General features: G+C 49.2%; 1 protein-coding gene across 1 annotated transcript; it reads left to right on the top strand.

Moving 5' to 3' along the window:
• The first annotated feature begins 18378 nt into the window (after nucleotides 1-18378).
• Nucleotides 18379-23565, top strand: RGS16 (regulator of G protein signaling 16). The gene is made up of 5 exons (XM_058539915.1): nucleotides 18379-18516; nucleotides 19427-19537; nucleotides 20306-20367; nucleotides 20652-20818; nucleotides 22144-23565. The coding sequence occupies exons 1-5, from the start codon at nucleotides 18473-18475 to the stop codon at nucleotides 22363-22365; spliced, it is 606 nt and encodes a 201-aa protein (XP_058395898.1). The 5' UTR covers nucleotides 18379-18472; the 3' UTR covers nucleotides 22366-23565.
• The last annotated feature ends 3777 nt before the right edge of the window (nucleotides 23566-27342 follow it).

Consider the following 27342-nt stretch of genomic DNA (forward strand, 5'->3'; position numbering starts at 1 on the left):
CATGGCAAAAAATCGTCAATAGCTCCCATGTTTACATATGAGTCCTAACACAATGACATTGAGAGCGAGACCATTCTATGTCTCAGTCCTGGGCCCAAAATTCCCAGGTAAGAGACAACTGGTCCAGCTTGATTTGGATGTGCTTCCTCGGGTCAAGGAGGCGATGAGGCAGAACACAGCAGCTTCTGCTGCAACTGTGTGGAGCGCAGGAGGGGAAGGGGAAATTCCTAAAGAAAGAGATACTGGGCCATGATCCGGAAGGTGTCTCCCAGACTCTCCCTCCCAGCCACTGTCTAGGAGACTAGTCCCCCCATTCTACATCCATCTACCTGGACACTATTGCTAGTAATATGATTATTTATGACTGTGTCTTCTCCCCCACTCCCTACTCCCTCCTTAAGCTCCTGGAGGGCCAGGACAGGCTTAGAGTTCTTTGTGCCACACCCTCCCGCCGCCCCACTACTCCCGTGCCTGAATTCAGCAGAGTTGTCTGGTGGCTGTTGAGAGTATATGATACTTATATGTACCAAGAATTGTTTTGAGCCCTTTACTCATTAACTCATTTAATCCTTGAAGTAACCCTGTGAGGTAAGAACATTTGAAGAACTGAGGAGGGTAAGTAACTTGTCCAAAATGACACAGCTAGTAGGTGGCTGAGCCAAGATTCAGACCCAGGCAGTGTGATGCTCAGGTTTGGGCTCCTAACCAGCAGAACCTACCACCTCTCTAGGAGTGTTGATGAGTTTCTACCTTGCTTCTCAGATTTTTTCATGTGAGTCACATCTGTACATGCACACTGACAGCAATGTCCCTGGATAAGAAAGAGTAGAAGTCAGGAACTTCTTGGCCCTCCTTCCTTAGGTGGAATTGGCTACTGTCTTTTATGCCCACACCTTACCTGTGTACGGGTAGCACCTGTAACTCTTTCCTGTACTGATCTGTTTATGTGCCTGCTTCACACACATGACCAGTGAGGTTTGTTTTTAGTATTTTCTTAACATACTTTTATTTTAAGTAAAAGTATTGCGGGCAATTTGTTTTAAGTTATATATGTAGAAAAAATAATAAAAATTAGCTATCTCTCATTCGCCTCCCCTCTGCCCTATCTCCCTTTCCACAGAGAAAACCACTCTCGGCTCTAAGTTATTCATCTAATATTTTCCCTATATTTCTAATTCAGAGTGTGCTGCTTGCTCTGGATTCATCAGTTTTAGACATTAGTTATACACTTCCTATTATGTAACGAGGATTTTAAACTCATGTACATTTCCCTCTTCTCTTCTTCTAGCCCTCTCCAGTTTCTGGTTAACAATGCTTTTGTTGTCATGATTGTATACGTATTGTTCACTATTAAGTCAATTAATGTATTTTAATTACATATCCATTCTTGCAGAATTTTTTTTTCCTGGGGTTAATAATTGCCTCTAATGTTCATTTGTTTAGTTTTCTGTCAACACCTGACTAAATCCTCCTACATGCTCCCACAGCTCTATAACACACTGCTCAACATTTCCACATTGTCAAGTCTGTCAGATATCCCCCCATCCCTCCCAGACATCTCTCCTGGAGTCAGGTGACCCCCTTATTAGGGATCAGCTGCTCTCTCAGGCTGCTGTCTAGATGTTGGAGCCCTTTCCTTTGCTGACTTCCTGAGAATTCGTTTCACCTCTCTCGTGTCCTCATGCCTATCTCCCACCCCATTCTCTTTCTTGCTTTTATTTCAATGGAGCATATTTTCTAGTAGTAGCTTTCTAAGAAAGGATGCATGGGAGATTTTTTTTTTGAGACTTTTCTGACCGAAATCTCACTTTCTGCTCACTCTTGATTTGGGTGGCATAGAATGCCAGGTTGAAAATAATTTTCACTTAGAACTTTGGAGGTGTGACAGTTGTCTTCTGTTTTCAATGCTGCTATTGAGAAGACTGACGTGATTCTGATCCCCCCTCACCCTGGGGAGGGTCTCTAAATTTTTAGGATCTCCTTTTAGTTCCAGGGTTCTAAATTTACAATGATGTGGGGCTTTTTACGTTCAGTGTGAGCACTTGATAGGCCTTGTCAATTTGGAGACTGACTGTTTCCCTTTGGGGATGGTTTGCTTATTTTATTTCTTTGATAATTTCTTCTCCATTGTTGTTTTCTCTGTTTGATTTTTTTTTTTCTGGCATTCCTGTTAGACAGGAATGAGACTCCTTGCTTTATCCTCTAATTTTCTTATTCATTTTTTCCTATTGTCCTTTTCTTTATCTTTTTATTTTATACTTTCTGGGAGATTTCCTCACCCTTATCTTTGAACACTTCTGGTTTTTGTTTTGGCTATCATATTTTTAATTTCTAGGAGCTTGTACTTTTTCTCTGATTATTCCTTAGAAGACAAAATTCTGTTTTTGTTTCATGGATGCAATATTTTCTCCTACTTCTCCGAGGATATTAATGACGGGTTTTGTTTTAGTTTGTTTACTTTTTATTCTGTTCCCTGCATTGTTTCTGTTTCTCCTGGTTTCCTTTTTATTCTTTGTTTTAGTCTCTTTCTTTTGTGTTTGAGGCTTCGCTCTAAGGTCTGGTGATCCTTGGTCATTCACTCATATTTGAGAGTGAGGCACTAAGAAGGTGACTGGAAGTTCTGTGTGCGTGAGCAGCACTTTTAGAGCAACTGACTGTTTTTTTCCACGGGGAACCCCAAACATCAGCATCTGTAAGTCTCCTCTCTGGAGCAGTTTGATTTCTCCATTGGAAAGAGATTCCCCTAGAGCTGGCGGAGGGAGGAATAAACAGTTTCTGGATTATCAAAGCAGAGGAGGCCTGGGACCTGTTTTCCAGGGCTGTCCCCAGGGCGGGCAGCAAGATCCTAGACAGGAATGGCTGGGAGGGTAAGGGGTCCATAGACAGTACTGCAAAAGGTTCCTCTTCAGCAAGAGAAGTAACAAAGCATCAGAGAGCTGGTGGACCTGATTGTAGATAAGGATGTGGCTGTCTTAGCAGAAACCTGAGAGGACAGAGAACCAAAGACCAGAGGGCCACTCACTCCCATTATTTGATGCCTTGGCATTGTATAAAGCCTCGTAACCCTGGTACCATTTCATAGAGAGGTGGCCTGGGAAGGTCTGATTTCTTGTTTTGCTTTTTGCCTCTCTAGCAGTCTGTGGAATGAGTGTTCAAATTGAGAAATTAGGTGAAGCTATAGGAAACAAAGAAAACAGTAGTTCATGGACTGGGATTCATACCCAGTATATGTATATTTGCATATAAACTAATGCCAAGTGTACCAAATAATAATGACATAAAGTAAACTCCTAGGCCCCAAAGGCAGGAGTTCTGGCAAGGCTTCTGAAGGCTCCTTGGCTGCCCTTAGCCCCTACATTGTAAGTCTAGCTTGCATCCATCATTGGAGGAGTCTGAAAGATGATTCTACCCTGCATCATCCCACTCACCCACCATCAAGGAGTCACCAGCCCTCCAATGGGGAGTCAAATAGATGTAGCTGAAACTGCTGACAGTTCTGGAGAGAATTTCAGTCCTTTAGCTTAGGAATCACACGTGTGTGTGCACACATGTACAATGCATGCACACATGGACTGGGTTCCCAGCTCAAGTAATCAGGGGAGAGACGAGGGAACCAAGCTCATTTCCAGCCCGACTCTTGCCCAGGGGTCTCCAGGCAGAGCCTCAGAGCCTCTGGAGATGTAATCACAGTGCCAAACGGGTGTCTGGGGCAGCTAGAGGCATGCCCTGCTTCTTATAGTCTGGTAGTCCCAGAAAGGCAGGGTGGAGAAGAGAGACGCTGTCAGGGCACCAAGGCACACAGGAGGATGGCGGCAGGGACTGGACTCCCCCTGCGCACCGGTGAGAAGCAATCTTCCCCTCCCCTCCTCCATCTCCCTGAGAGCCCTGTTGCTGGGGCAATGTGTCACCATATTTTCAGCAGTTCTGCTAAGCTGTATCTCAGAGAAGCAAATGACAAATCTCCAGAGGTTTGCGTGTTTGATTCACACCTAACACGGCAGCTGTCTGCTGCCAGGGAAAACACTGCTGTGCAGATTCCAGCAGCAGCCAGAGACTGAGTCCTCAACCTCACAGCCATTTCGCTTGTCTTGTTGTTTGGGCCTTGTGTAAATGATGCAATGCCAACTTGCCTTGCTAGGCATGACTCAGGCACCAGCACTTTGGGAGAATAGAAGCCCGGCCCTGGGGAGGGCACTTCGCAAGCAGTGGCAGCAATCTCTTCATCATGCCTATAGGTGAGGCGCTGCTCTCTTAACAGATGCACGCAGATTGCATTCTAACAATACTTTGTGCTTATCTCAAAGGGCTATAACCAGAGAGCTTCATTAAAATCTCATGACAGCCTCATGAAATATACAAGAGACTCTATGCTCTATATTTCAAAGAGAGAAACTGAGTCCTGAATGGCTGGCTGGGTGCCCCATGGTAAACCAGTAACAGAAAGGCCCAGTAATCCATATTCGTTCTCACTGCCTCTCTCTTTTTCTCTCTCCATTCTCTTTGACCAAATTACCCATTTTAAAATACTGATTTATTACTAGACTCTACTAGATTAAGTATAGACATGCAATCTGATGAATAAAAACCAAGAAGAAAAAATCCAATTCACAACATGAATGTCTTTGGGGATGATCTTTCTTATCAAAAGGAACTTTTTCACTTTATCAGATGATTCCTCTTGGGTTTCTACTAATGGTGAGCTTTCCTGCTACATCTAAATACTGGTGTATGCATCTTTGCTTGCGTAGAGAAGTAGGGAAAGGGGAGGGCGGATGAAACTTGCAGCTGAAGTACCCTGGTATCAATGAGCCTTGAAGAGCAGTTAGAGATTAACAATGATTTCTGAAAAGAGGGTGTAAGCCAATGAGTAGAATTGGTTCACAAAGATGCAACTCACACGCAGCTTTGGGAACCATATGCGTTTTGTGAAAGTGAGCCCTGCCAATAGCAGTGTAAACCCAGCAGTACAGAACCCCAGGAGGGCTTTATGCGGGCCTGGTGGTCTAAGCCTCAGTGGGGTGGAGGGGTCTGCCTTGACAAAGAAGGAACCAGAGAACCCTGCCAAATGGCCTCATAGAGCTCAGCTATCCGGAGGCTGGGACAGCTGCTGTCCCAGGGTATCAATAGGGGCCGTAGGTGATTGGCAGGTAAAGGGCTGTAGAGCCTCTGGTCCTAAATTCAGATAGTATTTACTGTCCCCCCAACCCCCACCATGTACATATCACAGCCAGGAGTCGAGGGCGAGGATCACTTCCGCGCAGAAAATTTGCCTGAATTTTAAGCCCCTTGGGAGCCAGCCTGTGCTCCAAAGAACATAACAGTCTTGCATTCAAATTTGAGCTTGGCCGCTTCCTAGCTCAGAAAGCCTGGACAAGATTCTGCGTCTGAAAATGGAGAGAGTAACTACCTACCTTTCAAGGAGGTAGTAAGCCTTAGAGATGCTGTCTGTGAAAGATTTGCATATAATAGGTACTCAAAATTAGTAGCTATTATTTTTATTGGAAGAAGGGCTGAAACCCCATCGAGGGAAAGTGGCTGTGTCAGCCAAATCGGGTTGGGGGGGCGGGACTTAAATAAAGAGTGAATGGATAGTCAGTCCCCCCTCACCCTCCCCGCCCTGCCCTAAGCTCGGGTCTGCATGTTCTGCGGCACCGGGACCAGTGCCAGAAGCTGCCTGTCTGCCCGTCACAGCTTGGAACTTTGCATCAGAAGCAGCAGAGCACCAATCAGTTACACCCCTCTGGGACTTTGAGTCAGGAGCTGGCGATGCAAAGAAATGGGGTGGTGGAGAATCCACTTTGTGGTTAGTGGTGGCGGCTGCATCCGGTTTCCAGGGCGGCGGAGGCAGCAGGCGTGCCTGGGGAGTTCCAGCGTTGGTTGTGCCGCAAGCTGGGGCGTCTAGCCTTCAGCCCTGGCACCTGTTGGGTTCTTACCAGAGTGGTTTTGCGGAGGGATTTTTGGCTGCCGAGCCTCCCTTTGTTCTTGTCTGTGTTCTGAGACTTCCTGAAAATTCTGTGGGCTACCCCAAACTCCCTGCAATATTTTTTTCTTCTCTAAGTCAGACAAAGTCCGTTTCTGACCTTAGCAATAAGAACTTGACTAGGAGACCTTGCCCAAACCACCTTACTTAGAGTAGTTCCCCCTTTTGCTATCTCTGTCCTTTATTGTGTTAATCACTGTTGGCAATTATTTTACCAATTTGATCCTCGTTCATTATCTGTCTTCCCTCCTCGAATGTCAGCTGCCTGAGGGGCCTCATCTGCCATCCTCATCACGGCCCCTCCACTGCCAGGCGCCTAGAAGCTGCTGGCGTAGTGTAGGGTTACACCCATGGCGCCCGGGGCCAGACTGCAGGGGTTTGAATCATGGCACTGCCATTATGAGGTTTTGGACCTCCGTGTGTCTCTGCTTCTGCATCAGTAAAGTAGGGATAATGATAGTTCCTATATACAGTTATTGTGAGAATGAAATGAGTGCATATATGTGAAGAGTGCCTGGCACATATTGTTTATGAGTGAATGAACTTAGGAAAAATTCAAATGAGGATAACAGTTGCTTTTCAGGATTTTATGATCTTTGTCCCATCACCTCAACTTTCACATTCCAGAGGGACCCTTTCTCTAGAGTCAGGCTGAAAGTTGACCAGGTTGGAATTTTGTGTCTGCTGGGTCACAGATCTAAGGGTCCGGTCTTCAAGGTGACTCTCCACTTCAGAGCACTTTATGCTGCTCACATTTAGTTAGACAGGCGTCCTAAACCTAAGCGCTCAGAGCCTGGGAAGTCAAGCTTCTTTGAAACCACTGAGTCACGGAGCCCCCTCCGCCCCCTTCCCCCAAGGCCTCTCACTGTCTTTCCCAGCCTGCTGGGGCCAATGGGACTGCCACTGCTTCCAGAAAGAGCCGCTCCTTCAGGGAGCCCCAGGCCTTGGAGGATACAGGAATATCAGGGCTCGGCATCTCACCCGGATGGAGCTGGGGCCAGGCAGCCAACCCAAACACTGCATTCCTGGATGACTGCGTACCTCTGGAATCAATGTGTTACTTTTTCCATGGCCTCGGCTCTTCCGGTGCAGGGAACTGGGTGCCACGTGAGCCAATCGTTTCTGTGTGTATGCTGCATAAGTCGACTGATGGTGTAACCGAGCCTGGGGCTGTGAGTCCAGGCAGACATTTGCTGCTCTATTTTAAGATTCTCGGTTCCATTTCCCAGCAGTTGTCACTTGGTCAGAGGAAAGGGAAAGCGGGGGTGGGAGAAAATGAGGCCTAAACCACAGGTGCTCATTACTTCCAGCTGGGTGGAAATTCCCATCCTTCGTCTAAGCGAAGCACCGCCCCCAGCCCCAAAACTGAGTGACTCAGAATTCTTCACTGGTCGTGGTCAGGGCAAAGTCTTGCTCATTTTAATAACAAAAATGAGGATAGCACCATATTATTTGTATAAATCATAGACTTCTCAGAGCACTTTCACATACTTTCCTCCATTTGTTGGGTAGGACAGACATTATTACTCCTTGTTTGCAAGTGAGAAAACTGAGGCACAGAGAGGATGGTGATTGCCCATGGCCACACAGCCGGTTAGTCATAGAATCGGTCACAGAGGCTAGATCTCCTGAGTTTTAACTATGTCTGTCATTCGGTAAATAGCCATTTCTTATCTTTCCTCATCCCACGGTGCCTTTCCTGCACTCATGAGCATCCATGTTATGGAGAATGACGCTGGTGTATGGTAACTCCTGTGACTTCTGTTCCTATGGCTTATTGCTTCTCAAGCTCAGCCTCACAGGAGAGGACATTCATTCATGCAAATACAGTTATTAAGGGCCTACCGTGTGCAACTTCTGTGCTTTTGCAGGTTCACAATTTATGGGAGAGAAAGTTGTTAAACACGAAATTACACTCAAATGTAGTGTAGCACTGTGTTGTTGGAAAACACAGAATATTATAGGCACACAGAGAAAGGGGTAACTTACTTTGTCGGGGGCAATGAGGAAACAATAACAGATGAGGTCATTTTTTTCCCCCAATTTTAATTGTGAAAAATTTCAAGCATATGGAAGAGTTGAAAGATGATTACAACCACCACCTAGATTCAACCATTGTTAGCATTTGCCATATTATTTTTCTCTCTTTTGATATACAGATGTGTGGCTAGAGACACATAGATATATACGCATTTATGTAGGCAGATAGCTGAATCATTTGAAAGTAAGAGAGAGATGCCATGACATTCATTCTTAAACATTTCAGCATGCATCTTCTAAGAATAAGGACATTTGAAGAGGTGCATTTTGAGTTTGGTCTTGTCAGATGAATAGGAGTTTGTCAGACAAAAGAGGGATGTCATTCCAGGTAATGGCAATGACAATGCATGCAAAAGCAAATGGGTGAACAACGTGGAGCGTTTGGGGGAAATGTTGTTGAGTGTGACCAGAGCTGAAGGGGCTGGAGAATGGTAGAAGAGGAGGTTGGAGCAACTGATTGGAACCAGACTGTAGAGGAACTGAAATGTCCTCGTAGGGAGTTTCAATGTGACCCTGGGGGAGGTGGGAGATACTGGAGGCTTGGAAAGAGGGAGATGCTCTGATTTTCCTTTATCTGGCACCAGAGTATGTGGGATGGGTGGGATGGAGAAGGGTTAGGAAGTAAGAGGGTGAGGATAATGTCATGAGGATGGAGGAGGAAGAGTCCAGAGATCAGATTAGAGTAGGTAGGACTTAGAGGCTGGCTGGAAATAGGAGGGATGGAAGTGAGGGGTCATTGATGGTGAGTGAGACTTCTATCAAAAGCAACCGAATCGATGCTTTACTGCCATTAATTAATGCCATTAATCTAGTCAAATGTGGTGCTGTGTACATGAGACTGAATTCATTTTGGACAAGTTAAGTATGAAGACACCTAATATGCGGGTGGAAATATGGGTCCTGAACTCTAGTAGGGGCCAGAGAGATAGGTTTGGAGGATCATCAGCATACAGAGAATGGTTGAAGCAATAACAACTTACTCTGGAAGAGGCTATAGCGTGAGAAGAGAGTGGGTCAAGGTCACAACCCTGGGCAGCACCTATACTGCATGGACAGATGGAGGAGAAGAGGAGCAGCCGTGAAGGTGGGAGATGAGCCAGAGTGCGGCCAGCCCGCCCAGCAGGTTTGCGATGAGCATTAGATGAGCTCATGTGTGAAATTCCAAACTCCAGGCTAGGGCTTGGTAGTTGCTGGATAAGTGAAAGTACCGTTCTTAGAGTGGAGGGACGTTCCAGATGAAGAGCGTGGCCCCAGGGTCAAAAGCAGCTGGGGTGACAGGGCTGGCCCTCTATAAACTGCGCCTTGTAAGCTGAAAGTCCTTTTCCTGTGTTCCCTCTGCCCTCTCCCAAGAAGTGAAGATCCGATTGAACTATAAGAGAAGGTAAACATTCATCTCTCGAATCTTCTTGGAGCTGGGGATGTGAGTGTTTTTGGAACCCAGGGCAGGAAAGAACTTTCTGCAACTCTGGAAGGGGCGGGGGGTAGTCAGCAGAGTGAGTGGCTATCTGCATGGACGCTGGAGTCGGATGACCCAGTATCAAATCACGGCTCTGCCTTCTGTGCCTTCCTCAATTAACCTCTCCATGCCTCAGTTTCCCCATCTGTAAAACAGCAGTAAAAGTGCCTTCTCCAGAGGTTAGTGTGAGGATTAAATGAGATGAAAACTATAATAACCATAAATGTAGAGCTCAGAAAATGCTCACCTAATGTTAGCAATTATCATTGCTATTACGGCAGCCAGGGGTTCGGGAAGCCTGGGGATTTGGATCTAGAAGGTTCCCCTGTGGCCATACTTGGAACAGCATAGCCAGATGGCTGGTGGAGAGGGAGTGGCTCACCCAGGCTCAGTCACACAGCTCACGGGATGTGTACCCGTGCTCAGATGTGTGGGGCCCATTAGGGAGAGCTCATTTCTTTCTCTGCAAAACACCATGCACCCCCTGCTGTGCTCTTCCCTCTGTCCACCTGGCCCTGTTTCTAGGACAGCTGCTGTGTCAGGGGCTGATGGCCTGGGAGCCTGTGAGAGGACCACCTGTTTCCACTGCTCCCCCCCGCATCCCCCCAACTCTGCTAGCCCCAGCCTCCAGCTGCTCACACATCAGTCCACGTTTCTCCCTCTGCTCCGGTGTGGTGGGCACATTGTGAGAGGCACGTTTCCTAACAACTTGTTGCTGTACTCACAGCTGGTGTGGTGCTTTGTCAAATCTCCCCTGTTTTCCTACGAAACCACTTTTCCTCTGTGCCCCTGCATTGGCCCTCCCCAGCCCCACACCCCACTCTCCCTATTAAAATGAGGGTTATGGAAGGTGACTCAAAGCAGGGAGAGAGGACCGCATAGAGGGCAGGTCCCTAACTCCCAGGAGATGGCGAAAACCCCTCCTGTATCTCCCACCTAACATCTCTGCACGTGCGTGTGATGGTCACATGTTGGGGCTGGCTGTCCCTGCAGTCCTTGTGTCTCATCTGCGGCCTATGGAAGCAGCTAGAAATCCCTAATTAGGGCAGTGTGCAGAAATGGCCTGAAGTAGCAGCCAGGGTCCAGAGTGAGAGCTGCTCAGAGACAAGAGGCAATGAGTAGCCCAGGGTTTGGACCTGCTAGACAGAACTGGGTTCCTCCTTGGCCCCTCCATTTCCTGGGCGTGTCACTGTGGGTAGATTATGTACCCACTGCTGTCCGGCTCCCCATCTGCAGAGGTGATGTCTGTGAGGCACTGGGCTCAGTGTTGGATTATGGCAGGCCCAGAAATGGCAGCTTCCCTTCCTCCAAGACAGGGTCTCCAGCAGGGCCACGTGTTAGGTGCATGCAGCTGCCTGAACGCTCTTCTTACTACCCAATACAGAGCTCAGGTTGGGCCCACAGCTTCTCCCTAGCGCACGCCTCTCTGGAATACCTAGGAGAGGAGGGAAGAGAGGCGAGGCATGCTGGGGGCTTTCCTTACTGAAGACCTTCAGAGAGGTAGGACGAGGTGACCAGGTTCCGTGTGTGTTGAGTGCCCTGTTTCCAACTTGAGCTGGGCTCTGGAACCACTGATGTCGGCCAGAGCCTTCCCTGACTTTGCTCAGTTTGCCTGCGCTGGGGGACTCCACAAGCCACAGGGGGAGAAGTGTGTTCGGGGGATGCGTAATAGTTAGTTTCACTGCATAATCCAGTCTGTCTGTGACCCATTTCCAGGAAGTCATCTGGTTGAAGTTCAGCCAAGAATGTTTGTGATCCCAAGGATCCTGGGGAGGCTGGGTTGACAATGACTCTCCAAAGGTATTCACCATATCTAGACTGGGACGCATTCCTTCACTCCTTATTCAGAATTTCATGAGTACCTAGACTACCCCAGACCCTGTGCTAGGCACCAAGATTTGGGGTTCCAGGCCTCCCTGAGGCCATTTTAGACCTGCCCACACGAGCACCCACGTCTCCAAGGCAGCTTTCCAACCGAGGAGAGCACACCGACCGTCTCTGGAAGCAGGGGTAGTCTGATGTGCTGAGGTTTCCCAAGAAATGAGGGTGGGTGGGCTGGGACAGAGACTGCAACTCCCAGAAGTTTCCCTTTGTGAGGGTCTTTCAGTCCCCTACACACACACACACACACACACACACACACACACACACACATACACACTCACACAGAATTTGAGAGTAAAACAATGTTTTCTCTCCATCTATTCTCTATCTCTGCTCCCCCCGTTGACACAACCATTAGTCTGTTTGAAGAGTCTTCCCAGAGAGCAGCGTGCCTTCTGGTTGCCCACAACATGACACACCAGCACTGGCGGTCGGCCTGGTCGGTGAACACCCCGCAGAGGGAGCGAGTTGGTCAGAATCCTGCCCCCCTGCCCCCCAACTAGGGGGTGGCATCTGTTAAATTCCCCCAGGGCTTCTTTCCTGCCTGGAGAGCGGACCAGTACCTGCCTGACTTTCCAGTTGTGGAATCCAAAAGTGCTCACTCTTCAGCCTGGAAAGGAACAGGGAATTGGAATTGTAAACGTCACCTTTCAGTCATTTGCAAATCCCAGGCCTCATTTTTTTCCCTCTAATCTTTCATTCTAAGTGGCTTCTCAGGGCCTTGGAACATTATTAAGTGAGGAAAATCCAGATTTTGATAAACTTTGTATCAAAGTCTCAGTGAATGGAAGTGAGATGCTCTCAGAAAAATGACATTCATGACAAAGGTGAAGAAGGGGATGGGGAGGGAGGGTGAGAAAGAGGAAGACATTTCTCCTATTTTGGAATTGGCAGTATTAGGGTGAGATGGGGCTCATTTATTGCCATTGATTTCGTTGGTACTTTAGGGAATGCATCAATACGATGGCAGGAGTATTTGCAGGTGAGCACTGAGTTAGCACGGGGCAATTGTGGGGAGAGGCCCAGGACAGGCACGCTGCAGGGGGACCCCGGGCACTGGCAGTCAGGAAGAATTCAGGAGGACAGTCCAGTTAGGGTGTGGGGTAAAGCAGAACGTCACAGCCAGGCAGGCAAGCCCGCATGTGTGTGGCAGGCCACAAAACACCTAGCACAGGGCCTGTGAAGGGCCACAGCCAGCATGCGACAACCAGGAAAACATCAAAACCAGAAGCTCCGTCTCCCAGCAGTCAGGCTCCCAGGAGGATGAGGAGAGGAAAGGTCCCCAGGGCCCAGCACATCCCAAAGACTTTGGGGGCTGAAGATCTGCCTCCCTCGGAAGCTGCCCCTGGGCCCCTTGCAGGTGGGAACCATGGTCCTCCATGAGCAGAGGGATGGGGAAGCACAGCTAGAAAGGGCGGCAGGGCAAAGCAGCTCAACTCTGCGTTTTCCTGCCAAGATAAACAAAAGGCCAAATGTTAATCGAGGGACTTTAGCAGAGAAAGGGGCTCTCCCCGCCACACATGGGAACTGCGTACACAAGGGACTGGAGAAGTAGAAAGTCCAGAGCCACTGACGACACACAGCTAAGGGCAAAGACAGAAAGTGGAAAATGTGAATGGTGAGAGAGGAATGCGGTGAGCAAAGGAGAGGGATAGGAAGAAGATTCGAGGAAGGAGAATTATAGGCGACAGAGGAGGAGTTGTGGTGTCCTGCCATTATTTCCCAAGCTTGTGCTTCATTCTTCTCATAGTGAGCAAATTCTGAGTTCTAGAAGATGCCACAGAGCAAGCCACACACATGGGGTTTGCTTAGGAACACAGGCTCTGGAGTTGGACTGTCTGAAATCAAAACCCAGCTCGACCACTGACTGGCTGTGTGAGCAGAGGCAAGTTACTTAATCAATCTCTGCCACAGTTTACTCAAATGTAAAATGAGGACAAGAGAGTACCCATCTTAAGGGGTATTGTGAGAACTGAAAGAGAATTCAAGGGAAAGCACACAGAACAGAGTCTGGCATGTCGTAAGTGTTCAATAAATGTTAGCTGTTATGATTTGTGTTGAAACAAAGCCATCCATTCAGCCAACATTTATAGAAATACACTGAACTGGGCATCGTGCTAGGGGCTAAAGATAAAGAGATGACCAAGGCAATGGTCCCTGCCCTCCAGGAGCTCACAGAGGAAACAGACTGGAAATAACCAATTCCATGAGTACAGGGCAAAAGAGGGAAGAACGAGGCACAGAAATGAGAAAGAACTTGAGCTAGGTCTCAAAAATAAGTAGAAAAGTTAAGAAGAGTCAACCCTAACCCTATGGTTGTAGGACTCAGACTAGTGGTCGCCTCTGATGGGGGTGGGATGAGTGATTGGCAGAAGGAGCACGAAGGAAGTTTCTGGAGGGATGGAAGTGTTCTGTAGCTAGACTGGGTATTGGTTACATGGGTGCATACATTTGTCAAAACTCATCGAACAAACTGTACACATAAGATCTGTGCATTTTACTATATGTAAATTATATCTCAATATATATAAATACAGTTAGTTTAGTGAAAAATATCTTTTAAAATGAGTAGTACAGGAAGGGGAGGGGCCTTCAGGCCGAGAGAACCTCATGCTCAGGGGTTTGTAGGTGCAGGCAGCATGGTGACTGTGGTAACCTGCCGACCGCTGAGTTTGGCTGGCTTTTAGGGTGTGAGGTGAAGCATGTGAGATCAGGTGGTTAGAGCCTTCTATGCCATAGAGAGGAGTCTTGACATGATCCTACCAGCCACGGGTACCACTGAAGAGTTCCAGCCTCCTCCCCAGGTGGCTGAGACTGCGCTGCCTTGGAGGCTAGGGGTCCATTGCCCAGTTGGGTAGAGAGAAGCAGGCCTCCCACATTCCCATCCCCTCAGAACTCTGCCCGGAGGGGAGGGAGGGAGGAAAGAGGAGAAGAAACCAGAGGAATAGCACAGCCGTCAACTTGCGCTGTACCCAGTGCCCTAAAAGGTAATCAGGGAAGAACAGGGTTTCCTACACCCAGGCTGAACTCGGTCAACTCTCCTCCCCAGGAGGGGAGGCCACCCACAGTTTTTGTCCTGACCCAGCAGGGAAATGACCCCCAAGGACTGTCTTTTTCAAGTCTTCAGGTATGATCTCTCCCTCCTCATCCAGCATCCTCATGATATGTGCTGCCACTGCTGTTCTTATGCTTCCGAAGCTAGAAGTGGCACCCAACTGTGCATCCTGCAGGCCTAAGCACCTCTGCCAGGGAGTAAGGAATTCCTAAATCTTTCTGCACCTTCGCTGTACCTCCAAACTACAAGAGGCTTTTCCTAGCTATTTCTCCCACTTGAAGCGTGATCCCTCCACGTCCCGCATATTCTGGCCGTTGTCCATGGCGGCACTCAAACTCCTCTGACTCCTTTTTTAACGCTGCTGACCCTCTCTGACCTCTCCCTTACCTGGACATCTGTTGGGACGCCAGGCAATAATTTCCTTTCACCTCTCCCTCCTCCTATGTTGGTTCTGTTTCCTCAGCCAGGGGGAAATATAAGGTCATTAGAGTCAGGGAAGAGCCTCAAGAGCTGTTATTTCCCCCACCGACTTGGGAACAGAGTAAATTCTTAATAAATATTTATTGGTAGATTGTTGATTGAATTTGGAACATCCAGACCACTGTGGGGATCGTCTGTGCCAAATCAGAAGCTGAGAAAATGTTTTCAGCAAAGATCCAGTCTAGACACCCATCTCAGTGGAAAGGGTGCTGCTGGGGGTCTGAGGGGCTGAAGGAGATGGAAGGCAATGTGGCCGGGATGTTGCAGGATGTTTAATCCTGACCCCAGCTTTGCCTGGATTGCTGACCCCAGATGATCCAGGCTGCAGAGCTGTGTCCACACACCCTCCATTAAAGAGAGCGCAGCTGCCCTGGAAGCCCCGGGCAAAAATGAGGTCAGGGTCTGTCAAAGCTGAGGCAATTCAGGGGTGAGCTCAACCTGCTGGATTTACAGCAACTGTTGAGTCATTACTGAAATTTCCGTTATGAACTGACCTACCTGCTGGGAAGAGAATTTGGGATAAATTGTGAACTTCAAAAAGTTTCTGCCTGGAAACTGAAGAGGTAACCATGGCAACCGGGAGGCAGGTTGAACTCAGAGAGGGCTCTTCATCTTGAACAGGGAGCTCTGTGCTCCCGGATTGGATTTGCCTGTCTGCATGTGCCCCGCTCATCAATCCTTTGTCTCTTTGCTTTCTTTGTTGAATGGGAGAAAGCGCTGGCTCAGGGATCTGGAAATGGGGCCCTGGTTTCAGCTGTTTCCAGTTCCAGTGCACTTGACTCAGGGGGCCTTAGGCACCGCTGTATTGTTGTCTGCGAAATGTGAATTAAAAAGCTCCTCTGGCCTATTCACGGGGATGCAGAAAGGACAGGAAGGTTTGAGGAGGTTCTCTGTGTGATCGCTATTGTTGTTGTCACGGGGCCATGTCTGGGCTGATTCCAACGTGGCGAGACTGGCGGTTCAGTCCATCCGTAAACTCGTTTTTGTCGCTGGAAGAAAAACTGTCCCAGACACCGCCCACACCCCCACCTGGCAGCTGCATAATAAATACGTGCACTGGGGCACGAGCAGCACCAGGTGGAACAACAACCCTCACCTCAGCTGACAGACTCCTCCAGCAGAACGTCCTGCTGATGGGGCCGCGTGGGCTGTGTCATCGTGTGGATGAAGGACTGTGCTGAGAAACACAGACCACTGCCCCCCTCTCCACCCTTACCCATCTCCCTGCACCCATGACTCCAGCCCTGGACTTGTGAGAGAGGAAGAACAAGAGCCTAGGTTAGCGAGATGGGGGTGAGGGTGGGATGCTGGCATCTGAGACAGTGCTGCCAATGTGGGAGCTGCTGCTGGACCTGCCCCTTGCTCCACTAACCACTGGGAGGTTGGCGAAGGGTTCGACTCTGGCTTTTCAGAGTGCATTCTGTTTTGACCAACCGGCTCATCTTCTGCAGGCCCTGGCTTAACAAGGAAATCTGCTTTGACAAAGGACCCCACACATTGTCTGATTTGGGCCTCTCTTGCTCTAGCAACGCCTTAATGACTGTCTTGTGGGCCTTCTTCTTCTCTTCCTCTCTGTGGTTTTTCTCTTGCCTTCCCCGACTAGCTTTTCTGGGCCTCCTCACCGAGCTCTCTCAGGTGGGGAACCTCTTCTCCTCTTGTTTCTCTCCTTTCTGACCCTTTACTTCCAGGACTTGCTGAGGAATAGCAGCTCTTAGATGCCCCTCATGAAATAAAAGCCTAAATTCCAAGAGACACAAAACTCACTACTTCTCATTATTGTCTAGCAATCTCCGTATCAAGTAAACCTGGGAGCTAACATTTATCGGGTGCTGACCGCGTGCTGAGCGCTGTTCTAAGTGCCTTACGTGTTGAAGGTGCCGCGGCACACCGCACAGAGCCCTGTTTGGGACTGAGGCCCTCATCCCCCAGCCTCCAGCACGTCATCTGCTGCAGGCTCATAGCGCAGTCTCTCTCCAGGAGTTCCCTTGACAGAGGGAGAGTTGCCTTGCCTAAGATGAGGCCATCTTCTTGGGGCAACTGCATCCAATGAAAGGTTGACGAAAGGACTGCCCCCTTGCCTCAGTGGGGGACAGCTCCAAAGGGCCGTGCCACTCCAGAGCATCCCCTGGGAACAGCTTCTGTCTCTGTTGCAGTGGCATGGCATTCAACTCCTCCCTCTGCCCAACCCGGCTTCCCTCACTCTCTCTCAGTTCCCAGAACTCTCCCCAGCAAGTCTCTGCCTCAGAAGAACTGTTTCCTGGAGAACTTGAATTAAGAATTAGCTTATTTAGACCTCACAACAACTCTATGAAATAAGTGTATTATGTTCTCATCTTAGAGACGAGGAAACTGAGGCATGGAAAGGTGAAGAAGCTTGCCCAAGGTCTCCCATCAGTAAACAGTGGAGCCTTGATTTGAAACCCAGAAATCTAGCTCTAGATCCCACACTCTTAACCTCACATGCAACCCCTTGGTAGCAATCCCAAAGGGAACAGAGGGACAATGGGGGAGGCTGTAATGCCTTTATGGGAAGGTGAGGAGAGAGGCAGAGCATTTACCACATTTATCTCAGAGATGAGATGTGGACACTGAACTAGCAACCGCTTAAACCCAGGATCACTCATCAGTTACAGAGGTAGCGGGATTCTAATTTTGGAGGGGGTGGGGCAGTGGAAAAAGCATGGTAAATTCGTATTTGAATTCTGGTGCAACCCTTACTAACTGTGCAACTTTGAGTAAGTTATTTAACCTGAGTCTTAATAAAAGTGCCTGGTACATAGTAGATGCTCAATAAAGCCTCCCCCGCCAAGTGTCTGCTATTGCCAACTGTGATCTGGGCAAGTCTCCAGCTTTCTCAGTTTCTTCATCTATAAAATGGAGGTAATGATGAGATGATGCTAAAGGGCTTCCTTAGCTCTGTGGCCATCCGGGTAGGAGCATAGTAAATAGTAGTTATGAGTATAATCATGATGCTGTCTTGCCTGGCTTGCACTCTGCTTCTGTCCTTCAGGACCCAACAGGCTCAGGATCCGGCTGTGATCGATAACTTGTGTGCCTCTCAGACCTGCCCGCCACGTACCCCTCCTTTCCGTCCCCCCCCCCCCCCCCCCCCCCCGCCAAATCCTCCCGTCCCCCGTGAGTCGCCTTCCTCCTTTTACTGGAGCCCGGAGGGTTTTTTCCTATTAAGCTGAGTGTGCGCATCTCATCTCCGTGTGACTTCTCTGCCGCTTCTCCCTCCCCACACCGGCGTCCACCCGGGGGAGGAGCGCGCAGCCCCGTGTGCCCTCAGGTGTGAAGTTTGCGTGCGGGTAGGGGAGGCGCAGCCCGCGGCCAGGCGCCCCGCCTCCGCCCTCGCCGCGCTCGGTCCCGCTCTCCGATTGGTCGGCGGCGCTCAGCCTCGCCCCGCCCCCTCCGAGAGAATAAAAGCCGCGGTAGCGCCAGCTCCTCGCAAGCAGCTCAATAAACGCAATTTGCGCGCGCGGGTGTTAGCTGCCGCTCCTCTGCCTCGTCGCGCTTGCGGTGGCCGCTGAAGTCCGCCACCATCCTCCCCACGACGTGCTGCCCTGCACCCGCAGCCATGTGCCGGACCCTGGCCGCCTTCCCGACAACCTGTCTGGAGAGGTAAGAGGAGCTTGTCCTGCTGCCTGGAGGAAGAAGTCCAGGTCCCACCAACATTTAGGGAGTGGAGTGGCAGGCTTGGGGACCTGGGTGGACGGGAGAATGGGACGCTAGTGACTTGAGAGGCAGAGGTCAGCTTGGTTCCATGTTCTTAGATGCTTCCCTAAGAATCTTAGGGAAGCCATAGGCCAAGACAAGGGAGGAGGAAAGGCAAAGGGAAGCAAAGGGACTAGTGCTTACTGCCATTCCCCATCCTCTGACAAATGGCAGTCCTTCTTAGGTGACCTGCTGAAGACCTGGCTGCAGGAAGACCACGTTGGCATCACCAGGCAGAACTGAGTCTTCCCCAGTTTCTTCAGCACGTGGTTTTCATTCTATAGCCCAGATCTAGGGGCATGGCCTCCTCTGGCCCTGGGAAGCAGGGAGGTGTTTTTTGGGTCCACCAGTGAGGGATGTGCCGGCTTCCCAGAGAGCTACTCAGCCACCTCCCATTCTTACTGGAACTGGTGGCTGGGAAGGAAAGGTAAAAATGAAGGCAGGAATCAGTTTCCACACAGTTCCAGAAATATTCATGACAAGCCCAGAGGGTGCTGAACTGCCTTCTGCTAATTAACAGGCACAGAGATAGATCAATGTGACTTAACGTGGGAAAAAGCCCATGTGTGCAGTGCTGGAAACCCAGAAAGCGTACGACCTACCAAGGAAAAGCTCAAACATTGCTTTCATTGTTTCTGGCTTCATGACACTAATGAAGGAAGCAAAGTTTAGGCCCTGGGAACAGCCTAGGGTTCCCAGGAACCCTTGAGGCTAGAATTTGGGTGGCACTAGCCTGAGCTCTTCTGGGACCCCATAAACCTCTCTGCCCTGGCTGAGCAAATAGAGAATCCTTACATGCTCACGCTTTGTCTTCCAGAGCCAAAGAGTTCAAGACCCGGCTGGGGATCTTGCTTCACAAATCAGAGCTGGGCTCTGATGCTGGGAGTGTTGGCAAGTTTGAATGGGGCAGTAAACACAGCAAAGAGAGGTAAGTCCTGTTCATTAGCTGAGGGCCCCTAGAGGGAGGGAGTCAGATTTAGGAAAGGAGTCATGAGAAAATACAAGGAGAAATTAGGACATGCTAGGGCAGACCTTGGCGACCCCTCTCTGGAGATTTTGCTAGAGCTTCTTGCTGGTCTGCTATGGCTGCTTGGCTCATGGGTGAGTGGGTGGGTGGCTCCAGGGTTCTAGGTCCACCAACAGATGAGTGTACCCAGTGTCTGGATGTCTAGTTACCAGACTCTCCCACCTGGAGATGTCATTGTGCATGCAACCGAGGCCAGGACAGGGTCTGAGGCCCCTGTTTTTTAATCAATGACTGTACTTCCATTAGCATGCACCTTGCCTAGAAACCCTTTCATTTTGAACGTCACCTATGCTAGGTGCTGTGCTAGGCTCTGAGGTTATGGGTAGACATAATCTCTATTCATGAGGCCCTTATTTCCTTGGAGAAGTGTACAAAACAAAACTCTGCGAGTCAGGGGAATGGAAACAATTTTGGATGCAAGGAGATGGCCTTAGAAATATTTACTGAGGGCCAAAAGGTCCCTGGCTTTGGTTTCTGGTTCCTAAATAGTCCTCTGTTTCCCCTAACCCCAACCAAGAGTTTGAGGTGTCAGCTCCAATAATCACCGAGCAAACCTTTGTGTGAATTATGCAACTCCCCTTGGATTCTGACTAGGATTTGTGCTACACGTTAGTTTGTTGATTTTTTTTTTTAATTAAAATCTTGGCTTTTTTTTTTTTCCCCTACCAGAAACTTCTCAGAAGATGTGCTGGGGTGGAAAGAGTCATTTGACTTGCTGCTGAGCAGTAAAAGTGAGTCTGCCCCGTGGTGTCTGTCTGTGGAAGGCACATGTGTGCTCATGTGCTTGGGAGCCAGCCTGAGGGATGCTGAAAGCGTGGGCAAAATAATCACAGTAGGAATAATAATAATGATCCCCTAGTGTGCCAGCCTCTATTCAGAATACAAAGGCAGGTCCTTGTTCAAGAAAATTACATCCTAAAAATAGAGCCATTAACCACAATTGCTGTCTTTTCTTGTTTTATTCCTGGCTGTCCCATGGTCTGACCTGTCTCTTCCTCTCTCATCCCAACCCCAGATGGAGTGGCTGCCTTCCACACTTTCCTGAAGACAGAGTTCAGTGAGGAGAACCTGGAGTTCTGGCTGGCCTGTGAGGAGTTTAAGAAGATCCGGTCGGCTACCAAGCTGGCCTCCCAGGCTCACCGGATCTTTGAGGAATTCATCTGCAGCGAAGCCCCTAAAGAGGTCAGAGCCGTGACATATTCCATGAATCCTCCAGACCCTGCCTGCTCCTTCCCCACCGTGGTGGGGGCCAGCAGGTGAAGGATTGAGTTTAGGCGTAGAGTGGCCTTATTTGGCACAGTAGTGAGTGGGCTTCTTTCTGGAGACTAGGAAAATCAGGCTCCATGCCACCCTTGGGTGCTATTACCCTCAGACTCACAGATGGGGCCAGGGGGATTGGCAGGTATTTTGGCTTCTGTCCATACCCACTTTCGTAGACTGAGCCTTTTTTAGAGGCTCAAAAGTCTTAGACACCTGGCGAGACAGGTCATCCTAGGGACCTTGTGTAATCTGGCTCAGTCCCCTGGCTGACCTGCCTCTGGCCAGCAGGATTGTGGTCAGGGAGCTTGTCAACCTTCCTTTCAGGCCTCCACTGCTTGGTGTCCACACTCGGTTAAGAACATGGGGCCACCTTGTGGACGGAGAATAGTAATGCCTTGCTTCTGTGTCTTATTTTGTATTTTTTTTTCTGAGCACTTTTATTTATTCCACATTATTCCATAAAGATTTATTGGGCAGTCATTGCATGCGAGGCACTTTTATAGTTATTAGGATGTAACAATGACCGAAACAAAGTCTCCACTTTGCTGTCCGATAAGGTGACATGAACGGACATGAAAGAATTATGGAAAAACATTCTAACATAGGAAATGGCAAGTGCAAAGGCCAGAGAGTGCCCATTGTAGTCACAGTCCAGCAAGTGGGCCTGTGGAGCAGGGAGAGTGAGGTAGAGAGTTGGAGATGAGGTCAGACAGGCGGCACATGGCCAGATGTGGGCTCAGGTAGCCATGTGGGCCCAGCACGCACTCTGACTTTTCCTCTGAGTGACATGAGAAGACAGCAGAGCTGCTAGCAAACTGACTTGGGTTTTGAAAGGCTCACTATGGCTGCTGGGTGGAGAACAGACCACGGGGGTAAGGGTAGCAGAGAGACACCCTGTAGCAGGCTCTGGCACTAATTTAGGAGAAAGGCGATGGTGACTTGAACCAGGGTTGTTACAGAGGAAGGGGTGAAAAGGGGTTGGGTTTGTATACATTCTTAATATATCCTTGATAATTTTGAGAGTGGAGAGCAGACACTAGAGACACTAGATCAGATGTGGGGACAGGCCCAGCATGGAAAAGCCAGTTAATGGTTGACTCAGAAGACCCCAGGTTCCTGGTTCAGAATCCAGTGTTCCTTCCACTGCCCCACCTGCCAGCTAGTCCTCCCTCGGCCTGCCGGACCCCTCGCCTTGCCCACTCTCCTCCCACCCCCATTCACCCATGTGCTTGCCCTCCTTCCCACAGGTGAACATAGACCACGAGACCAGGGAGCTGACCAGGACGAATCTGCAGGCTGCCATGGCCACGTGCTTCGACGTGGCTCAGGGGAAGACACGTGCCCTGATGGAGAAGGACTCCTATCCACGCTTCCTGAAGTCACCCGCTTACCGGGACCTGGCTGCCCAAGCCTTGGCCACCTCTGCCTCTCCATCCACCAGCAGGCCAGCTGAGCCCTTGCACACCTGAGCCTCATGGCAGTGAGGAAGCCAGCTGGGAAGAGAGGTGGAGTCACCCATCCCTGAGGCGGCCGCCCCTGTGTGGGAGGCAGGTTCTGCAAAGCAAGCGTGAGAGGACAGTGAAGGAAAAAGCCGTTCTGGCAGCCTGTTTTGGAAGCAAAACCCTTTCCTCCAGATACTATGGGACTGAATTCCATGCATGAGAGGGCTCCCCCCACTTCTAGGACCTGTGGATAAGGGCTGAAGATGAGGGTTGTGTGGGGCTCTCTCGGGAGAAGAATGGTGGTGTAAGAGTTAACATTGGCTCCTGTCATTCTCAGTGGGGCCGGAAATATTCCAGGGTAGTTGGGGAAACATGTGATAAAGGGAAACTGGAAAATGAGAAAGAGGAAGATAACCAGATCATCTGTTTTGCTTGTTGAACAGTTGACTCTGATCGCATCCTGTTTTCCTAATTCCCAGACTGGCTTGGGCACAGAAGGGAGCGGTGGATGTGGAGCCGTTCCGTCCTCCTCACCTGCCTCTGGGCTGCCCGAGGGTCCCTTAGCTTGTACTTCTCAACACCCCCGTGTCCAGCCCCACAGTCTTGTCAAGGCCAGGGGATCAATGTGATGTTTGCCCCAAATGAGATTTTTATACCTCAAAAACTAGCCTTTGAGCCCCTTCCAAGTCAGTAGAGAGCCCTGAAAAGAGGCCTTCTTGCTCATGTGAAATTGATCTTGGTGCTCTTGGTGACCTCGTGCAGGTGGCCTCTGACCCTGCATTTGCAGCAGGGTCCACCTTTGGGCAGGGCCTGCCCAGGGTCTCCTGCTGGGATGTGCCCTCTTTTAGTTCTGTGCTGCCCTTGAACGTGGGGTCCATGAGGGGAAAGGTGTGAGGCTCTTGGTGAGGGGCTAGTCCAGCTCTTATACCCGTCAGTGTGGAACGAGGGAGAAAAGGATGGTAAGAAGCAAATCTCCTGGCAGTTCCCAAAAGTCCTGTTTAAATCAAGCCAATATTTTTTGTGGGTTTGAGAACAGGGAAAAAGAGACACCCCAGGATGGAAGGGGAGCCTCGTGTTTCTTTCCTGTGGATGGGAGGTGCACTTACTGGGGTGTTAGGAGAAATGGGGCAGGGACCATGATGACCCTTGGACAGACCATAGAAGCTGGGGAGAGAGGCTGCTTGGAAGAGCAGGACTGGGGGAAAATCAGAACCTGCTTGTCGCCTCAGAGCATCGCCGAACAAACATTCCATGGTGGGACTTCTGCACGAGCTCAGGCTGGCGAGGTGAATTGACCAGGCAGCCCCCTTTTACCCCAGAAAATCAACACTGTTCTCTCTGCACTCTGAGCTCCTCCAGGAGAAAATTATTTAAGTATAACATTGTTGGTTTTGTGACGATTGTCATAGCATATTATTTTTGTTGCTCTTGTGTTGTTGCTATTGTTATTTATTATTGTAACTTCAGTTTGCCTCGACTGGAGAATCTCAACAGGAGCTGGCAGCCTGACTGTCTCCCTCTCTCCACCAGACTCTACCTCTGAACGTGCTGGGAATCTTTTAGCGCCTGTCAGGAACTCCTCACTGTTTAAATATTTATTTATTATTGTAACGGGAGCTGGTTTCCTAGGTATGAATGATGTACTCAATCCCTGTTTTCCTGTTTCAGCAGGTTATATTCTTGTAAAATAAAAATAAAATCCAAATACGAGATAGTGTCTCCAAGGGCTTTGTGGTCGGGAAGAGGGAAAGGGAAGTGCTGTGGAGGAACTGACCTCGGGAAATTCCACAGGACAGGTGGCTGAGCTGTTGCGTCATAGGCAGAGGCACAAGTGAATGACCCATGTTTGCCTGGTTCTAACGGTGGCCACCGTGACCGGTAACTTCCTTTAGCTGATGACAGCCCCAGCTTATGCGGGGCTGTTGTATTGTGTTGATTGGACCGGGCTTGGCTGTTGTTTCAGACCCCGTATGCTTTGTCCCCCCAACCCAACACCAGCCATTCCCAGTACGGCTTGTAACAGCGGAAGGGGCGCTTCCTCTTGGTCAAGTAGCCATACATTATCAGTTAGGTGGTGACTACAGTGGCATTTTCACTTTGGCCTATTTTCGATTTGCATTAGTATTCTTTTATGATTTCATATAAATTCAAAGAATTAGTATTTTATGATTTGATAGAAGTCTCTGAGATGAGCTGCAGGAAGCCACTCTGTCCATGAGGCTGCTCCATTCCAGAGGCTGAGGGAATAAGAGGGTTGAGCTGGGCTTGAAAGAATTTGGGAAGAGGTTCAAAAGGATCAAATCTGCTCTTCCTCTGCCCATCACCTACTTGTTCTCCTTTCTTATCCTACTAATCCTCATTTTATTTTCTTTGTTTGGTTGTTTTTTTTTTTTTTTTTGGTGAGGAAGATTGGCCCTGAGCTAACATCTGTTGCCAATCTTCCTCTTTTTTCTTGAGAAAGAATGACCCTGAGCTAACATCTGCACCTATCTTCCTCTATTTCGTATGTGTGATGCTGCCACAGTATGGCTTGGTGAGTGGTGCAGGTCCGCACCTGGGATCTGAACCTGCGAACTCCAGGCCACTGAAGCACAGCACACAGAACTTACCCGCTGCGCCAGAGGGCTGGCCCCCTCATTTTGTTTTCTGATTACTACTATTAAAAAATTGTATGTAGGGGCCTGCCTGGTGGTGCAAGTGGTTAAGTGCACATGCTCCGCTGCGGCGGCCCGGGGTTCACCGGTTCAGATCCCGGGTGTGCACCGATGGACCACTCGTCAAACCATGCTGTGGCAGCGTCCCATATAAAGTGGAGGAAGATGGGCATGGATGTTAGCCCAGGGCCAGTCTTCCTCAGCAAAAAAAAAAAAAAGAGGAGGATTGGCAGATGTTAGCTCAGGGCCGATCTTCCTCACAAAAAAAAAAATTGTATGTTGCATTATCTGTCTATATACGGATCTGGACCTATTACTGACTTTCATTTCTCCCCTATTGTTAGTCTGAGTAAAGTGATAAGATGTCAGGTATTTTGGGTAGAAAACTCCATGGAAGCACACTCTAAGCCCAGATCTAAGGGGTGGTTCTGTGGGTGATGCCAAGAGGGATTCTAAGTTTAAGGGCCTGTGAAGGAATCCTGGCTCATTTGCTCTATGACCTTGGGAAGTAATTAAGCCTCTCCAAGGCTTAGTTCCCTCATCTGTAAAATGAGGATAAGAGTGCACCCCTCACAGGGAACATTGAATGAAATAAAAGTGTTTGGCACAACGTTGATGTCCCAAGAATATTAGCTATTATAATTACCTGGTTCAAGTACTTAGCACAAGTACCTTGTACATAGTAGGCATCGGTCAATAACTACTTATCGACTTTTTGAATAGAATGGAAAAACCACGATTCAAAGTCAGGATTCTAAGTCTACTATTCAAGTATAGTACAGCTCTTTCAATACTATATTTCAACTGATGCTCAGAGCATTCTAGGATTTCAGAGGAGACAATCAAGGGTCGAGCCATTAATCAAGACAGTACTCACTCAAACCCAGGACAGCTAGGGCTATTTCCAAATCAGTGCTGTTACTTCCCTGTGACTGTGGCAGCCCCCAGGCCGGTCCCTCACCCTCTGCTGCCTCCCTGTGGCCATGTCAGGCTATGCAAACTTTTTCCTTGCATTGCTTGACTTTCATATTTTAGGTTTGGCTCCTTCCTTTGGATTTATATCCAAGAGATATAATTTGCAGTTTTGTTTATTAACAGATTTTAATAAAGATGAAAAATTTTAATAGAACTGAGAATTATTAGCATAATTGCTAAGATAGCCCACTGGGTTAAAATAAGATTTCTTTAGTCAACAAGGCTGAAATTAACTTTAAAAATTGATGCTCTTGGCGTGGATGTGGAAAAAACCTTTGTGCACTGCTGGTGGGAATGTAAACTGGTGCAGCCACTATGGAAAACAGTTTGGAGGTTCCTCAAAAAATTAAAAATAGAACTACCATATGATCCAGCAATTCCACTTCTGGGAATATATCCAAAGGAAATGAAAACACTAACTCGAAAAGATGTCTGCACCCCCAGGTTCACAGCAGCATTATTTACAATAGCCAAGACATGGAAACAACCTAAGCGTCCATCAACAGATGAATGGATACAGAAGTCGTGGTAGGAGTGATGTCAGCATCATGGCAGAGTGAGTTATTCCCTTTGTCTCTCCCCTCTAAGTTATAACCAGACATCCATTGACCAGAAGAGGACTCCCTACACAGCACCATAGGACCCCTAAGAGATCCATGCATCTGTACATCTGAAGGTGGGTGGCCTGGACCTCCAGGAGGCAGTGGAACTGGGGGAGCAGCCCCTGCCCATTCCCCAGCAGTGGCGATCCAAGGTGCCAATCTTCATACCGGCGCGTGCCTACAAACAAAGGCTGCAGGGGCAGACAGGCACTCGGGGCTTAGCCCCTGCCCACCTGGTGGGTGGCACACATGCCCTGAGGGTTCAGGACATGGAACAGAGACGATGACCCTCCCTCTCCCCCAGCAGCGGCCCGATCTTTCCAACAGTGGGGACAGTATACAAAACTCGGATCTTCTCAGCAGGGGCGGGGTTCCCTGACCTGAGTTTTCAAAACACACCAGCTCGCACCAGAGACCTGGCCGAGCAAGCAGCAATGACAATTACTCTCTGCTTAGCCCCTGTCATCCTCAAGTGGTGGCAGGTGGAACCTGTGACCAGAGGCTTCAGGAACCACAGCAGAACTGGTGACCTAGGCTCTATTGGTGGCACTCCCACCACTGGCTCTACCAGGACTTGTATGGCCTGCATACAAGTCCCCGGGTCATTGGACCCCTGGCAGCGACAGCGACACCTGTGAACTCAGTGCACCTGGCAGTGAGCACCCCCAAACAGCTCAGAAGCGGCAGCACAGGTGGTACATGCGGCAGCGGCATCCAAGCCTGTGGAGAGCCAGTGGGAGAACATAGGACCCAGGTGGCCCTGGAAGCAGCAG

This window comes from Diceros bicornis, chromosome 4 (assembly GCF_020826845.1).
Source record: "Diceros bicornis minor isolate mBicDic1 chromosome 4, mDicBic1.mat.cur, whole genome shotgun sequence".
Lineage (NCBI taxonomy): Eukaryota > Metazoa > Chordata > Mammalia > Perissodactyla > Rhinocerotidae > Diceros > Diceros bicornis.

Coding starts and splice junctions, on each gene's coding strand:
- RGS16 (XM_058539915.1), top strand. CDS start 18,473: ATGTGCCGGACCCTGGCCGCCTTCCCGACAACCTGTCTGGAGAG. Junction 18,517..19,426: donor CCGACAACCTGTCTGGAGAG/GTAAGAGGAGCT, acceptor TTTGTCTTCCAG/AGCCAAAGAGTTCAAGACCC. Junction 20,368..20,651: donor CTTGCTGCTGAGCAGTAAAA/GTGAGTCTGCCC, acceptor TCCCAACCCCAG/ATGGAGTGGCTGCCTTCCAC.